Source organism: Myxine glutinosa, chromosome 4, assembly GCF_964187855.1.
Source record: "Myxine glutinosa chromosome 4, kmMyxGlut1.1, whole genome shotgun sequence".
NCBI classification, from domain to species: Eukaryota; Metazoa; Chordata; class Myxini; order Myxiniformes; family Myxinidae; genus Myxine; species Myxine glutinosa.
Window position 1 is genome coordinate 150,262,306 of NC_136264.1, and position 16,903 is coordinate 150,279,208.

At 46.9% G+C, this 16,903-nt stretch overlaps 1 protein-coding gene across 1 annotated transcript in view; it reads right to left on the reverse strand.

Moving 5' to 3' along the window:
* The window catches only part of LOC137425397 (fish-egg lectin-like), a 68,473-nt gene extending 51,974 nt beyond the window's left edge, over positions 1-16,499 (reverse strand). Inside the window, exons 1-2 of the mRNA XM_078776612.1 lie at positions 16,437-16,499; positions 5,121-5,196 (exon numbers count right to left, since the gene is read on the reverse strand). Coding sequence (XP_078632738.1) covers positions 5,121-5,196; positions 16,437-16,494 — 134 coding nt within the window. The 5' untranslated portion in view covers positions 16,495-16,499. The remainder of the gene's footprint in view (positions 1-5,120; positions 5,197-16,436) is intronic.
* Between the last annotated feature and the right edge of the window lie 404 nt (positions 16,500-16,903).

Consider the following 16,903-nt stretch of genomic DNA (forward strand, 5'->3'; position numbering starts at 1 on the left):
TCCATCTCAACTGCAGCTCTTCTGTACCTCTCCATCTCAACTGCAGCTCTTCCTGTACATCTCCATCTCAACTGCAGCTCTTTCTGTACCTCTCCATCTCAACTGCAGCTCTTCCTGTACCTCTCCATCTCAACTGCAGCTCTTCTGTACCTCTCCATCTCAACTGCAGCTCTTCTGTACCTCTCCATCTCAACTGCAGCTCTTCCTCTATGCTCTTCAGCTGCCGGCTCTCTCCAAATCAACTCTCACTGTCCCTGGCACTTCACTGAATTTTTCTCTCGTCATGCTCCTCCAAGAATTCCTCGATAAATCAGATATTCAATAAAATGGGCCTCCCTCCCTCTCCCTCCTTTCTACCCCCCAACCCCTGTTTCCCTCTCTTAATATTCCCATCAGCAAAGCGAGTGTGTAGCTTGGTCGGTATCGATACACACTACACAGTCTCATTTTATTAACGCACAGGTTGTAAACCTGGTGCGTTATAGCGTTTGCCTGGGAATTTCGGGCGCTCAAAAGTGAAGCTAGTTTCTGTCACCCATTTCTGTCGCTCATTTCTGTCGCTCATTTCTGTCGCTCAGATGTGTAAACATGACGTCATCAAATCTATATTTATAGGATAGGTTATAGGAGATATATATGTTATAGGATAGGAATATAGGACCCAAATGACCCAGAGGACCCAAATGACCCAGAGGACCCAAATGACCCAAATGACCCAGAGGACCCAAATGACCCAGAGGACCCAAATGACCCAGAGGACCCAGAGGACCCAAATGACCCAGAGGACCCAAATGACCCAGAGGACCCAAATGACCCAGAGGACCCAAATGACCCAGAGGACCCAAATGACCCAGAGGACCCAAATGACCCAGAGGACCCAGAGGACCCAAATGACCCAGAGGACCCAAATGACCCAGAGGACCCAAATGACCCAGAGGACCCAAATGACCCAGAGGACCCAAATGACCCAGAGGACCCAAATGACCCAGAGGACCCAAATGACCCAAATGACCCAGAGGACCCAAATGACCCAGAGGACCCAAATGACCCAGAGGACCCAAATGACCCAGAGGACCCAGAGGACCCAAATGACCCAGAGGACCCAAATGACCCAGAGGACCCAAATGACCCAGAGGACCCAAATGACCCAGAGGACCCAAATGACCCAAATGACCCAGAGGACCCAAATGACCCAGAGGACCCAAATGACCCAAATGACCCAGAGGACCCAAATGACCCAGAGGACCCAAATGACCCAGAGGACCCAAATGACCCAGAGGACCCAAATGACCCAGAGGACCCAAATGACCCAGAGGACCCAAATGACCCAGAGGACCCAAATGACCCAAATGACCCAGAGGACCCAAATGACCCAGAGGACCCAAATGACCCAAATGACCCAGAGGACCCAAATGACCCAGAGGACCCAAATGACCCAGAGGACCCAAATGACCCAGAGGACCCAAATGACCCAGAGGACCCAAATGACCCAGAGGACCCAAATGACCCAGAGGACCCAAATGACCCAGAGGACCCAGAGGACCCAAATGACCCAGAGGACCCAGAGGACCCAAATGACCCAGAGGACCCAAATGACCCAGAGGACCCAAATGACCCAGAGGACCCAAATGACCCAGAGGACCCAAATGACCCAGAGGACCCAGAGGACCCAGAGGACCCAAATGACCCAGAGGACCCAAATGACCCAGAGGACCCAAATGACCCAGAGGACCCAAATGACCCAAATGACCCAGAGGACCCAAATGACCCAGAGGACCCAGAGGACCCAAATGACCCAGAGGACCCAAATGACCCAGAGGACCCAAATGACCCAGAGGACCCAAATGACCCAGAGGACCCAAATGACCCAGAGGACCCAAATGACCCAGAGGACCCAAATGACCCAAATGACCCAAATGACCCAAATGACCCAGAGGACCCAAATGACCCAGAGGACCCAAATGACCCAGAGGACCCAAATGACCCAGAGGACCCAAATGACCCAGAGGACCCAAATGACCCAGAGGACCCAAATGACCCAGAGGACCCAAATGACCCAGAGGATCCAAATGACCCAGAGGACCCAAATGACCCAGAGGACCCAAATGACCCAGAGGACCCAAATGACCCAGAGGACCCAAATGACCCAGAGGACCCAAATGACCCAGAGGACCCAAATGACCCAGAGGACCCAAATGACCCAGAGGACCCAAATGACCCAGAGGACCCAAATGACCCAGAGGACCCAAATGACCCAGAGGACCCAAATGACCCAAATGACCCAGAGGACCCAAATGACCCAGAGGACCCAGAGGACCCAAATGACCCAGAGGACCCAGAGGACCCAAATGACCCAGAGGACCCAAATGACCCAGAGGACCCAGAGGACCCAAATGACCCAGAGGACCCAAATGACCCAAATGACCCAGAGGACCCAAATGACCCAGAGGACCCAAATGACCCAGAGGACCCAAATGACCCAGAGGACCCAAATGACCCAAATGACCCAGAGGACCCAAATGACCCAGAGGACCCAAATGACCCAGAGGACCCAAATGACCCAGAGGACCCAAATGACCCAGAGGACCCAAATTCTATGTATGTTTCTATGATGATGTATGTTTTGGTGAAAGTACATAATGTGAATACTAGTAGCAATTTTACAAAAACCATGGCATAATTTCAAATCTTGACCCGAGATGATAATTATGCTACATCATAATTTCCATGTGCCAACCTGGGCGGAATCCAAGTGGATTCACTTGACTTGTTAACGCACAGGTTGTAAACCTGGTGCGTTATAGCGTTTGCCTGGGAATTTCGGGCGCTCAAAAGTGAAGCTAGTTTCTGTCACCCATTTCTGTCGCTCATTTCTGTCGCTCATTTCTGTCGCTCAGATGTGTAAACATGACGTCATCAAATCTATATTTATAGGATAGGTTATAGGAGATATATATGTTATAGGATAGGAATATAGGACCCAAATGACCCAGAGGACCCAAATGACCCAGAGGACCCAAATGACCCAGAGGACCCAAATGACCCAAATGACCCAGAGGACCCAAATGACCCAGAGGACCCAAATGACCCAGAGGACCCAGAGGACCCAAATGACCCAGAGGACCCAAATGACCCAGAGGACCCAAATGACCCAGAGGACCCAAATGACCCAGAGGACCCAAATGACCCAGAGGACCCAAATGACCCAGAGGACCCAGAGGACCCAAATGACCCAAATGACCCAGAGGACCCAAATGACCCAGAGGACCCAAATGACCCAGAGGACCCAAATGACCCAGAGGACCCAAATGACCCAGAGGACCCAAATGACCCAGAGGACCCAAATGACCCAGAGGACCCAAATGACCCAGAGGACCCAAATGACCCAGAGGACCCAAATGACCCAAATGACCCAGAGGACCCAAATGACCCAGAGGACCCAAATGACCCAGAGGACCCAAATGACCCAGAGGACCCAAATGACCCAGAGGACCCAAATGACCCAGAGGACCCAAATGACCCAAATGACCCAGAGGACCCAAATGACCCAGAGGACCCAAATGACCCAAATGACCCAGAGGACCCAAATGACCCAGAGGACCCAAATGACCCAGAGGACCCAAATGACCCAGAGGACCCAAATGACCCAGAGGACCCAAATGACCCAGAGGACCCAAATGACCCAGAGGACCCAAATGACCCAGAGGACCCAAATGACCCAGAGGACCCAAATGACCCAGAGGACCCAAATGACCCAGAGGACCCAAATGACCCAGAGGACCCAAATGACCCAGAGGACCCAAATGACCCAGAGGACCCAGAGGACCCAGAGGACCCAAATGACCCAGAGGACCCAAATGACCCAGAGGACCCAAATGACCCAAATGACCCAGAGGACCCAAATGACCCAGAGGACCCAGAGGACCCAAATGACCCAGAGGACCCAAATGACCCAGAGGACCCAAATGACCCAGAGGACCCAAATGACCCAGAGGACCCAAATGACCCAGAGGACCCAAATGACCCAGAGGACCCAAATGACCCAAATGACCCAAATGACCCAAATGACCCAGAGGACCCAAATGACCCAGAGGACCCAAATGACCCAGAGGACCCAAATGACCCAGAGGACCCAAATGACCCAGAGGACCCAAATGACCCAGAGGACCCAAATGACCCAGAGGACCCAAATGACCCAGAGGATCCAAATGACCCAGAGGACCCAAATGACCCAGAGGACCCAAATGACCCAGAGGACCCAAATGACCCAGAGGACCCAAATGACCCAGAGGACCCAAATGACCCAGAGGACCCAAATGACCCAGAGGACCCAAATGACCCAGAGGACCCAAATGACCCAGAGGACCCAAATGACCCAGAGGACCCAAATGACCCAGAGGACCCAAATGACCCAGAGGACCCAAATGACCCAGAGGACCCAAATGACCCAGAGGACCCAAATGACCCAGAGGACCCAGAGGACCCAAATGACCCAGAGGACCCAGAGGACCCAAATGACCCAGAGGACCCAAATGACCCAGAGGACCCAGAGGACCCAAATGACCCAGAGGACCCAAATGACCCAAATGACCCAGAGGACCCAAATGACCCAGAGGACCCAAATGACCCAGAGGACCCAAATGACCCAGAGGACCCAAATGACCCAAATGACCCAAATGACCCAGAGGACCCAAATGACCCAGAGGACCCAAATGACCCAGAGGACCCAAATGACCCAGAGGACCCAAATGACCCAGAGGACCCAAATTCTATGTATGTTTCTATGATGATGTATGTTTTGGTGAAAGTACATAATGTGAATACTAGTAGCAATTTTACAAAAACCATGGCATAATTTCAAATCTTGACCCGAGATGATAATTATGCTACATCATAATTTCCATGTGCCAACCTGGGCGGAATCCAAGTGGATTCACTTGACTTGTTTTTCCCATTAACAACAACCGATTTTTTTTTTTAACAATTACGCAAAGATTGGTATTCCCGTCAGTGAAGCGACAGGTCTTACATGCTGGTTATTATAACACAAGCAATACACGCCATGTAACCAACTGTATACTGAGCACAAAAATCGCCATTTTCTTAACACCATTCGTTACCTCTTGACGAAGGCTTGTCCACCGCCTGCATCCACAAATGTGAAATCGGATCCATGTTCTGGAGAACACTGCAGGGCTGCACACAGCATTGGGGAAGTATGTTTGCAAGCATTCTTCCATCATGGTCTGATGACGTAGAGATAGATTTCTCTTCATCAGTCTGGTTTCAATTCCCGACTCAACTATACAAACGATCAAATTGGTATTTCACAGACAAGACACTGCACCACACTGTGTGCCATTCCTTAGAAATGAGATGTCATTAAGCCTGGTGTCAAATCTGCTTGCATCAATTGGTGAACATTGAAAATCCAACAGTGTCCTTTGTGAAGAGTCGATGCTAATTTATTTTTATGGGGAGGTTGGGGTGGAGAGGGGGCTTCAGGGTGGGGGTGGATGAGGAGTGTTTGGTGAGGAAAATACACTTCAGCAGCAGTTTCACTTTATGGCAAGACCCTCTCACAGACATCACAATGACGGCACACGTATGCAATCACCCATCCATACCGAAGCATCGAACCAGTCCTGCCAATTTAAACCGAGGTATTGTTTCTGCTGCCTCTACCTTTTAAGGGATACCATTTCATGCATTAACTTTCATGAGCGACTCCACTGTTGTTGCCCTGCCTGTATCTCTCCATCTCAAATGCAGTTCTTCCTGTGCTGCTTCGTCTCAAATGCAGTTCATCCTGTGCTGCTTCGTCTCAACCTCAGTTCCTCCTGTGTCTATCCATATCAATTGCAGTTCTTCCTGTGTCTATCCATATCAACCTCAGTTCCTCCTGTGTCTATCCATATCAATTGCAGTTCCTCCTGTGTCTATCCATATCAATTGCAGTTCTTCATGTGTCTATCCATATCAATTGCAGTTCTTCCTGTGTCCATCCATCTCAACTGCAGTTCTTCTTGTGTCCATCCTTCTCAAATGCAGTTCTTCCTGTGCTGCTTCGTCTCAACTGCAGTTCTTCCTGTGTCTATCCATATCAACTGCAGTTATTCCTGTGTCCATCCATCTCAACTGCAGTTCTTCCTGTATCCATTCATCTCAACTGCAGTTATTTCTGTGTCTATCCATATCAACCTCAGTTCCTCCTGTGTCTGTCCATCTGTTATGGGGTCCTCTGCAATCTCCTGGTCTCGGTAACCTCCGAACCCCGAGAGGAACCCCGGCAGAAAGATATATATGTTATTCCGTGTCGCAATCAATCACTAATGACACCATCCATGAAACAATCAAAGGAAACAATCCAAATCAATAAGGAAACCACACCCTTGGTTGTCAATGAACAAATATTATATTAAAAGCACACAAAAAGAACCATACAACAATGGGGGCAATCAACCCTACAATCAAATCTTAAGATGGTACCATCTTATCTAGTCACGTAACCCCAAACTCACGGCACTCCCAGGAAATGGAACCGAGCCCTCCTCAATGTCTCTATAACCCTCCAAGGCGAAGTTGATGCGCTCCGGCGATCGTTGGAACAATGTCCGATCAAGAGCAACCGAGGCATAGACAGTCGAAGCGAAACAGAATTCACGTGGTCCAACACCCAGCACTCGCGGTAGAAAGGGAAATCTCCAAAGACGCGCGCGTACACATTTGCCAGTCAATCAGCGAACCGCGGGTCAATCTTCAGACGCCGCTGCATTGCACAGCCTTCCACCGGCAAACCACCGGAGGATAAGCCCAACCGACACGACAAAAACCTTTTCCGATGAAGGTAGCGCATGGGACGAAATGGCGGATGGCTCTCACTCGAGCTGCGGCCTTGAGGCGAAGATTCTCCGGAATTTCACCCTTGGACCTAGCTTCGCAGGCTTTTCCACAACTCCAGCGATAACACCGATGGCCTGAGATTCCTTTCAAGGACTCAAAGTTCACTCGCCATGTACGCTCGACCAGGCTAGGTACGGAGCTTTTTCAGAACGCCTTTCACTCCTCACGACTTCTTCTTCTCCAACGCCTTTTTCTTCCGGGTCACGATCTGATTTCCTGTCTCATTTTTACCATGAGCGCTTTTAACCTTTTAACCACAATAACCATTTCCCTTAAACAACAATACCCATAATAATTAGAACCCACAATAACAATAATAATAATAAGTGCCGAATCCGTAACACCATCTCAACTGCAGTTATTTCTGTGTCTATCCATATCAACCTCAGTTCCTCCTGTGTCTATCCATCTCAACTGCAGTTCTTCCTGTGTCGATCCATATCAACCTCAGTTCCTCCTGTGTCTATCCATATCAATTGCAGTTCTTTCTGTGTCTATCCATCTCAACTGCAGTTCTTTCTGTGTCGATCCATATCAACCTCAGTTCCTCCTGTGTCTATCCATATCAATTGCAGTTCTTTCTGTGTCTATCCATCTTAACTGCAGTTCTTCCTGTGTCGATCCATATCAATTGCAGTTCTTTCTGTGTCCATCCATCTCAACTGCAGTTCTTCCTGTGTCCATCCATCTCAACTGCAGTTCTTCCTGTGTCCATCCATCTCAACTGCAGTTCTTCCTGTGTCTAACCATCTCAACTGCAGCTCTTCCTGTGTCTAACCATCTCAACTGTAGCTCTTCCTGTGTCTATCCATCTCAACTGCAGCTCTTCCTGTGTCTAACCATCTCAACTGTAGCTCTTCCTGTGTCTATCCATCTCAACTGCAGCTCTTCCTGTGTCTAACCATCTCAACTGTAGCTCTTCCTGTGGGTTGGGATGTTCAGATTTCAATGAAACAAACGCAATTGAGAGCCTTCGTTCGACTTGAAGATGTGGGAGTCACTGTGGAGTACGTTAACCCATCATTTCTCGTGAAGAAACCAAATGGGGGGTTCCGGCTTGTCGGGCGCGACATTTGCCGACGTCGGGCGCGACAGTAAGCCTCAACCTTCACTTATGCCAGATGTTGACTCAACACTACACAAGATTGCCCATTGGGAACCCATCATTACAACAGACCTGCCCAACGCCTATCACCACATTCCTTTAGCGCGATCTTCAATGAAGTACTGCACTGTGAAGTGGTCACACCCTACAAAGGTCTTGGTGTATAAACTCGATCTGCCATGGGCATGCCTGGATCAGAAACTGCCACTGAAGGCCTTGGAGTCCAATGAATGTCTGCTTGAAGAAGAACAAAAAAGAATAATTAGCAAATAGCGTGCAGATCCTTAAAGGCAACCTGAACGAGATCAAAACTTGCAGGTGGAAACAAAGCATCACTTCATTTTTGTGGACCAAATCGTTTACCTAATAACTACAGACCCCATGAGAGTGTATGACCCAAACATTCTTCACATGGTAATAGGGGCCTCGGGTAGCTTGTAACTTCCAATGGTGTGTGGCTCAATTTTCAATTTCGTGCAGTGAAAGCTCAGTGTTTATTCTCAAATTTCAGTCATTGCCTTGGTTGTTAGTCCATGAGATGCTCAAGTTCCGTTTTCGCACCACATTTCAAAACGATGGCTTGCTGTCATCGGTCTTCATCATTGTTCACATTTTCACATCCATACGGAAACTTTTTCTCGTGATTTGCAATTTCATCTTCAATGCTTTTTGTGTTCCGCTGAACGGATCAAACGGTATTAGACAACCTGATGAGTTTTTTTGTCCAAGTAATTGCCAATATTCAGATTTCCTTTCCTTTTTATTTAATTATTTTTTTTGTATACAGAGTCAAGGCTCGTGGAAAAGCTAGAACACTGAACGGATCAGGACGCAAATGATCCATCATGTCTTGAAACATTGCTCCGAAGTAGGGGAATTCTCAGTTTCTCCACTAGTTCACCATTTAATGTCATTGCTGTTGTTTCATTCTTCCTATTAATGATCATCCTTTTGGTTGTCCTTGCACTAAATTGTACCTCGTATGTATTATTCAGAGGCAAGGTAAAGATCATTGCATTGGTGTACACGATTGTAATGGTGCGCAACTCCGCCACACACTTGAATGAGGTCTGTTTGATTTTTGCTTTACCTCATCGAGGCTCATGGAACAGTGTTGTAACCGAAGAACAACATAATGTTATACACAAGAGTATAAAACCACATTTCCAATCTAGCCTCCAAAGCCAGTCGCCGACTGGGCATCCTCCCTCGTGCGAAGTCCTTCCTAGGCACACCTGAGCTCCTCATCACATACAAGGCTTTCATCCGCAGCTCAATGGAATACTGTTCCCCCCTCTGGGCCGGTGCTCCTGTCTCACACCTTGCTCGGCTTCACGCTGTTGAAACCAAAGCTTTCAGAATCATTGGAATCTCCTGCGATGAAGTTAACTCCGAGGGCCTTTCACTCACTCACCGCAGGCAGGTTGGTGGTCTTTCTATCTCCTACCGACTCCTCTCCGGCCTTGCACCCCCTGCTCTGTCTGTGCTCTGTCCCCAAAATATTCCTGCAGGACACAAGATCTGCCAGCAACCTTCTTCTTGTGAAACTGCCAAAAGAAAGACTCTCTGTTCACCTTCACTCTTTCATTCCTCTTTTCTCCCGCCTCTGAACCAAACTCCCTCACTCTCTTCGATCCCACTCCTCCCTCCAGGTCTTCAAAACAGCTGTTCACCACCATCTCTTGTCTTTCCCCATCCAAAACCTTGATATTTTATACCCCCGTTAATCCATCTCCTTCAAATTCTGATTTCTTTGCTGAAAGTCGTTCTCGTATCCATCTTGTTTATCCCGTGTACCCTGCCACAGCCCTCTCCCTTCCACAAATCTCCCTGTGTCCTTGTTCTCCACTGTTGTTGTTTCCCTTTCTCTCCCCCTCTTGTCTCCCGCTCCCTTCATTGTATGTTCCATGTGTTAGCTCTTACACGAGCCTCGACTGAGTATAGAAAAATAAAATAAAAGTAGACTATCAATGGGGGTATTGATCGTAGAGAGGAAAGGGAAGGGTGGGTGCACAACCCACTTATCTTGCAAGTGATAAAGCAATCGACTAAACTAAACGATTCAAATTTCCAGAATCTAAATGTTTTCCAGTTGTGTCCACTATCCCAGATGATTGTGAGGAGCGCAGCTCTGCAATCAAGTTCCGGTGTCAACTGCAATTATGTCTCCTCAATTATTTTCTGTCCTCCGCATCATCCTCGCTCAATCCCACGCTCTTCAAGTCTCTTTCCGCGACCGCCCTCCACGTTAATCTCTGTTGTATTCTTGACCTTTTCCCTCTATTTGGCTCATTATATGCTTTCTTTATTGGTTATTTATATTCTTTACCTGCGACATGTCTGCTTTACCTGCGGTCTACAAGAGCTTTGCATTGATATTTTTGAGGTTATATTTGGGGGTCGATTGTTTTTTTTTTTTTATGTGCACCCATTGGTTGGACAGCTGTCTGACCACACCCACATCTGTTGCTTGACTCCACCCACTGTAGCGCCCAGATGAAATGATATGGCTGCCATGTTGGTTTTCTGGTGGGCCGAACAAATTAGGCCAGTGAGTCTCTGCTGATTACACACTGCCAGATGTTGTCGCCACCATTACCGCCTTCCTGCCAATGATCAAGGCTCCCGTCAGACTGAGACAGCTTCAAGGTAAAATTCCGCGTTATACAGTGCTTTCAGAAAGTATTCAGACCCCTTCACTTTTTTCACATTTTGTTATGTTGCAGCCTTATGCTGAAATCGTTTAAATTCATTTTTTCCCTCATGAATCTACACTGAATACCCCAGAATGACAAAGAGAAAACAGGATTTTAGAAAGTTTTGCAAATTTATTAAAAAGAAAAAACTGAAATATCACATTGACATAAGTATTCATACCCTTTGCTGTGACACTTGAAATTTAGCTCAGGTGCCTCCCATTTCTCTTGATCATCTTTGAGATGTTTCTACACCTTGATTGGAGTCCACCTGTGGTAAATTCAATTGATTGGACATGATTTGGAAAGGCACACACCTGTCTATATAAGGTGTCACAGCTGACAATGCATATCAGAGCAAAAACCAAGCCATGAGGTCGAAGGAATTGCCTGCAGAGCTCAGAGACAGGATTGTGTCGAGGCACAGATCTGGGGAAGCCTACAAAAAATTTTGGGCTGCATTAAAGGTTCCCAAGAGCACAGTGGCCTCTATAATTCTTAAATGGAAGAAGTTTGGAACAACCAGGACTCTTCCTGGAGCTGGCCGCCCGGCCAAACTGAACAATCTGGGGAGAAGGGCGTTGGTAGAGAGGTGACCAAGAACCCGATGGTCACTCTGGCTGAGCTCCAGAGATCCTGTGTGGAGATGGGAGAAACTTCCAGAAGGACAACCATCACTGCCACACTCCACCGATCTGGGCTTTATGGCAGAGTGGCCAGACAGAAGCCAAACAGTTCAATCTTGGTTTCATCAGACCACAGAATCTTGTTCATCACAGTCTGAGAGTCCTTTAGGTGCTTTTTTGCAAACTCCAAGCGGGCTTTCATGTGTCTTTCACCGAGGAGACGCTTCCTTGTTTTCTCTTTGTCATTATAGGGTATATTGATTATGGGGCCATTATGGGGTAGTATTGAGTGTAGATTGATGAGGGAAAAAATGAATTTAAACGATTTCAGCATAAGGCTGCAACATAACAAAATGTGAAAAAAGTGAAGGGGTCTGAATACTTTCTGAATGTACTGTATCTCTTATACCGTAAACTTGAACGTGATGGAGAGTAACTGGCGTCCTGACGTGCTGGTATTCAGGATTTATTTCGATCGTTCGTCGTTATGGTCGAGCTGGATTGAAGGAACAGTTATTCTGGCTTCGAGTGTCCACCCGCTCTTCTGGGTCGGCCCTTATTCGTTATCCAGACATTGTTGCGGCTCCTCACCTTGAGTTCTGACTCTAAGATGCGACCCTGTGGTGTAACACTCGCTGAATAGTTCAGAACACTGATTCGAGCTGTCCAGCCTCCTGTTAGAGGTGACTTCTTAAAACTAAGCTGTGCCTAATGCAATGTCCTCATAATTATTGCGTTAATTAAGATACAATTGTTGTAGCTATGGTAAATACCAGAACAGTATGTGGTAAATACATACTTGAATAAGAAATTCCAACTGCATTCATTGTCTTGTGAATGAGGTGAACTTACTTCCGGGTTCACTACCGTAAAATCCCTTTTTATTTGGTATTGGAGGGATGGAAGTTTTTGTCCCCCGTCGCACCGCGGAGCGAAAGGGGGACGATGGATTTCCCCTCCGTCCGTGTGTGTGTGCATCCGTTCGTGCATGCGGACGTGCGTGCGTAAGCGAAGGACCGAATTCTAATTTGGTGTGTGGGTGCAACTAGACAAATGGAAGAACCCTATTGAAAATGAGGTCGCCACGACAAAATCCAAGATGGCTGTCACCATATCTAAACCTTGTGAGCACGATATCTTGAAAAGTAAATGTCTGAACCTTGTGAGCGAAATATCTTGAAAAAGAAACGAACTGCCAACTTCTAATCCGGTGTGTGGGTGTATCTCAGCATAAGGAAGAACGCTATTGAAAATTGGGTCGCCACGTCAAAATCCAAGATGGCCGCCTTGCGTCTTCCACTTTGTCAACTCACATCACTTCACCGACGGGGGACCTAGGCGTAACGCTTGTACTACTTCAATGTAATGGATGTAAATCGCTTGAGAAATGATGTTTATTGTCTTATTGCAATAAAACAGGTCTCACAATTCACTCCCAAGCCTACAAGAACCACCTACAGCACTACAAAGATGCCCTCTCCCGCGCCCGCTCCGCCTACTACTCTCAAATTAACCACTCTGGCTCTGGAAACCCAAAAGCACTCTTCTCGACAATAAACGATCTCCTCAGCCCCCTGAACACCACCACCCAGTCATTCACAGTAGAAAACTGCATCTCCTTCCTTTCATTCTTCCAAAGCAAAATTGACAACATCTGCCACAGCTTAACCACCACCGCACCCGCTCCCCCTCAAACCACCTGCCCCCCCCCCCATTATCCTGCCAACCCCTGTCTCAGTTCTCCCCAGTCTCCCCTACTGACCTTCTGAACTCCTCATAGGAATGAAAACTGCCACCTGCACTCTTGACCCCATCCCCTCCAGCTTTGTCAAGGCCTCCCTTCCTGCTCTCTCTCCACTTATCACTGCAACAATAAACTCCTCCCTGTCTACAGGCATCGTCCCACCATCCCTCAAAAGTGCTGCTTTTACCCCCATACTGAAAAAACCTGGACTAAACCCTGACACCCTAAACAACTTCAGACCCATCTCCAACCTACCCTTTCTGTCAAAAGTTTTGGAATGCGCTGTAGCCACTCAACTCAAACATTACCTCTCTGCCAATAACCTGTATGAAACATTCCAATCCGGATTCTGCTCCAACCACAGTACTGAAACTGCTCTCCTCAAAATCACCAACGACCATCTCCTCTCCTCTGACGCCGGCAACCTCAACATTCTCATCCTCCTCGACCTCAGCGCCGCCTTTGACACCATCAATCACACCATCCTCCTCACCCGACTTGACATCACCTTTAACAAAGACATCACCTTTAACATTACCGGCACTGCCCTCTCCTGGATCAAATCATACCTCTCTGACAGATGCCAATTCATCTCCATCAACAACTGCAAATCCCCCACTGCTCCCTTCCCCCAAGGTGTCCCCCAAGGTTCAGTTCTCGGCCCCCTTCTCTTCATCCTGTACCTGTCCCCCCTTGGTTACTTAATCCACCGTCATGGTCTCCAATTCCACTGCTTCGCCGATGACATCCAGCTTTTCATCTCCACCAAGTCCATCTCCACCGCCACCCACTCTATCCTGACAAACTGCATCACTGAAATAAAATCCTGGCTTCAAATCAACTTCCTCAAACTTAACTATGATAAATCTGAAATAATCATCATTGGCCCAAAAACGCTCACCAAATCCACCCATAACTTTGCCCTCAACATCGACGGTTTCCCAGTATCCACCTCCCCTCACATCCGGAATCTTGGCATCATCTTTGACCAAACCCTCTCCTTCGCCAAATACACTAAACAGATCACAAAGACAGCCTTCTTTCACCTGAAAAACATCGCCCGTCTCCGTCCATCCCTCTCCTCCACGGCTGCAGAAACCCTCATGCACGCCTTCATCACCTCCCGTCTGGACTACTGCAACAGCCTCCTCTATGGTTCACCCTGAATAATCACCAATAAACTCCAATACATTCAGAACTCCGCTGCCCGGCTAATCACCCATTCCCGGACCCGTGACCACATCACCCCCGTCCTTTATAAGCTTCACTGGCTCCCCATCCCCCAGAGAATCCAGTACAAAATCCTCCTCTTGACATACAAAGCCCTCCATAACCTGGCCCCATCCTACCTGACTGACCTCCTCTCCAGACACACTCCCACCCGCAACCTCCGCTCTGCTGGTACCAACCTCCTGACCCCCCCCCCCCATCCGGACCAAATTCAGATCCTGGGGGGACAGGGCCTTCTCCATCGCTGCTCCCACCCTCTGGAACTCACTACCTCACACCATCAGAGACTCCTCCTCACTCACCACATTCAAAACATCACTCAAGACCCACCTGTTCAACACTGCATTCAACATTTAACCCACAGCATTTAACCCCTGACTATCTCTTCTCCTTCTCCTTCCTTTTGCTTTGATTATTTACCTATTGATTTTTGTCTTTTTGCACTTGTTTTTTGTACTCTGTCAAAGCGCCTTTGGGCTTCTTTAAAAGCGCTATATAAAATAAATGTATTATTATTATTGTGTGGTTGATACATGTAACCTTGAAAATGTCATGACTGACCCACTGTATTGTTTGTCTTTTGCTCAGGTGCACATGCACAACAACCTGTGAGAAGGAACTTCTAAGGAATCCCAATTGGTGTGTTCTTGTTGGTTGATCATCCAGTGTCTTCACTTAGTTCTCCCGTCACATTAAGGTTTAATCAAGCCGGTCAGAACACACGGTACATGAGAACACACGGTAATCGAGCATCACGTTGGGCTAATTATTCAATAGCTCAATAAATGTGCGTTTCACAATCCTGCTGTTCATCTTTTAAGATTGCTTTAAATGCGATTTTTTTTTCCAGATTTTGTCGCAGGTTGTGATCAATGCAGTCAGTGCGGTCATTCTTGTTCTTAATCACGTGTCCAAACCACCACAAACTAGTCTCTCTAATCCTTTCTGCGATACTTACAAACTCTTGCTCTCTTGCATGTCTCCTTATTCCTGATCCATTATCTTAGTGATATTCTAAGAATCCACTGAAGCATTCTCATCTCTGTCCTCTCCAGCAACTCCTCTTCCATTTTTTCCAAAGCCATATTTCTGCACAATACATTATAACCGGTCTAATCAATGTCTTATAGATTTTAACCTTATATTTTCTCAGTATTCTTTCACAGTTGACTCCACTAACCTCCTTCCATTTTACCCCAGCTACTTCACAACTTCCCCTTTCCTTTGGTAATAGCCGGCGAAGCCGGTGTTGCGAATGAACGCGTACGTATTGTGAAGCCAGATTTTGCTGAATCCTTTGAGAATTTCGAAGCTTTGACGCACCAAATCGCTCCATGGAGGCCGCCATCATGCGGATGCGGAAGTATGCATAAACAATTGCGAAAAAGTTCAATAGGAGTTTGTTTCACCCGCCTTTGTTTGATTCACAATCTTATGCACCTCTAATTTGTAATTAAAATACTTTAAGACCAACCTCGTTCCCCGGGCCCGCACGGGCCCTGGTTATCTTCAACGAAAATCGTCACCAAACACCGGAACCAATGAGATTCGAGCATTTGAAAAAATATTTCAAAAAAGCTTATTACCGCGTTTCGGACTTCGGAGGGTGAAAACGGCGTCAAATATTCTAACATTGACGATGAATTATTTTTTAGAAATCTCGCGGCCGTAGGGGAAAGTTTTTCACGGCCGGAAATATCCGAAGTTGAGACGGAATTCACCAAATTAATCAAGAAGGAGATTTTATAAATTTTAATCTCATCCAGAATGCAAATGGTGTCATTTTGAACTAGGTACGGTACCTACTACACCTACCTACTACCAACTACCCAACCTACTGATGCCATCGTGATGGGTAAAATAGTGGCAAGAGGCTTTGGCTTCACCGGCTCATTGCGGCTTTGCAGTCGGGTACTAGTATCACATATGAACATATCACAATTTTGATGTAATGTAACAATTTGGAATCATGTAACATATCACAATGAACCAAGGTATTTCTATTTATAATGCCATATTACAAATACAACCAAAACACAATTACCATACCTATTCAAACAACTCAATAATTTGCCAATAACTTGCCAATGCATCCCAGGTTTAACTTTAAAAAGCAAAATGCCCTCATTTACCTCGCACTCCGGAGAGAGTCAGAGACAAATATATTGCAGCGAGTTTGGGAAGCAACATGTTGGCTGCACTCCAAGTCACGAAATTCGATGAATGATGTTGACAGGTGTGCGGCAGCAAGTTTTTATTGTGTATTAACATTTGTAATTTGACCTTCATCGATAATGAGTAACATATCACAATGAGCATGAAGGGATGACAACTTGTTTACTCACGGTTATATTCTTTCATCTCTGCACATTGTTTGTTCGGTGTCATTTTGATGTAAGAGAAAGACAAAAGGGACTTAAATCAACAATATAATTAAGAAGGGCAATTATTTATTATAATATGTCCTCCCCCCCTACTTCAACCACCCACTGCAGTATTTGTCATGAAAATATTGGAGGGTATGGTCAGACATTGGGGTAGTGGGGAGAACGGTTGGACACAGAGCAAGGAACTAAACAAACAGGAAAGTAGGAGAGAG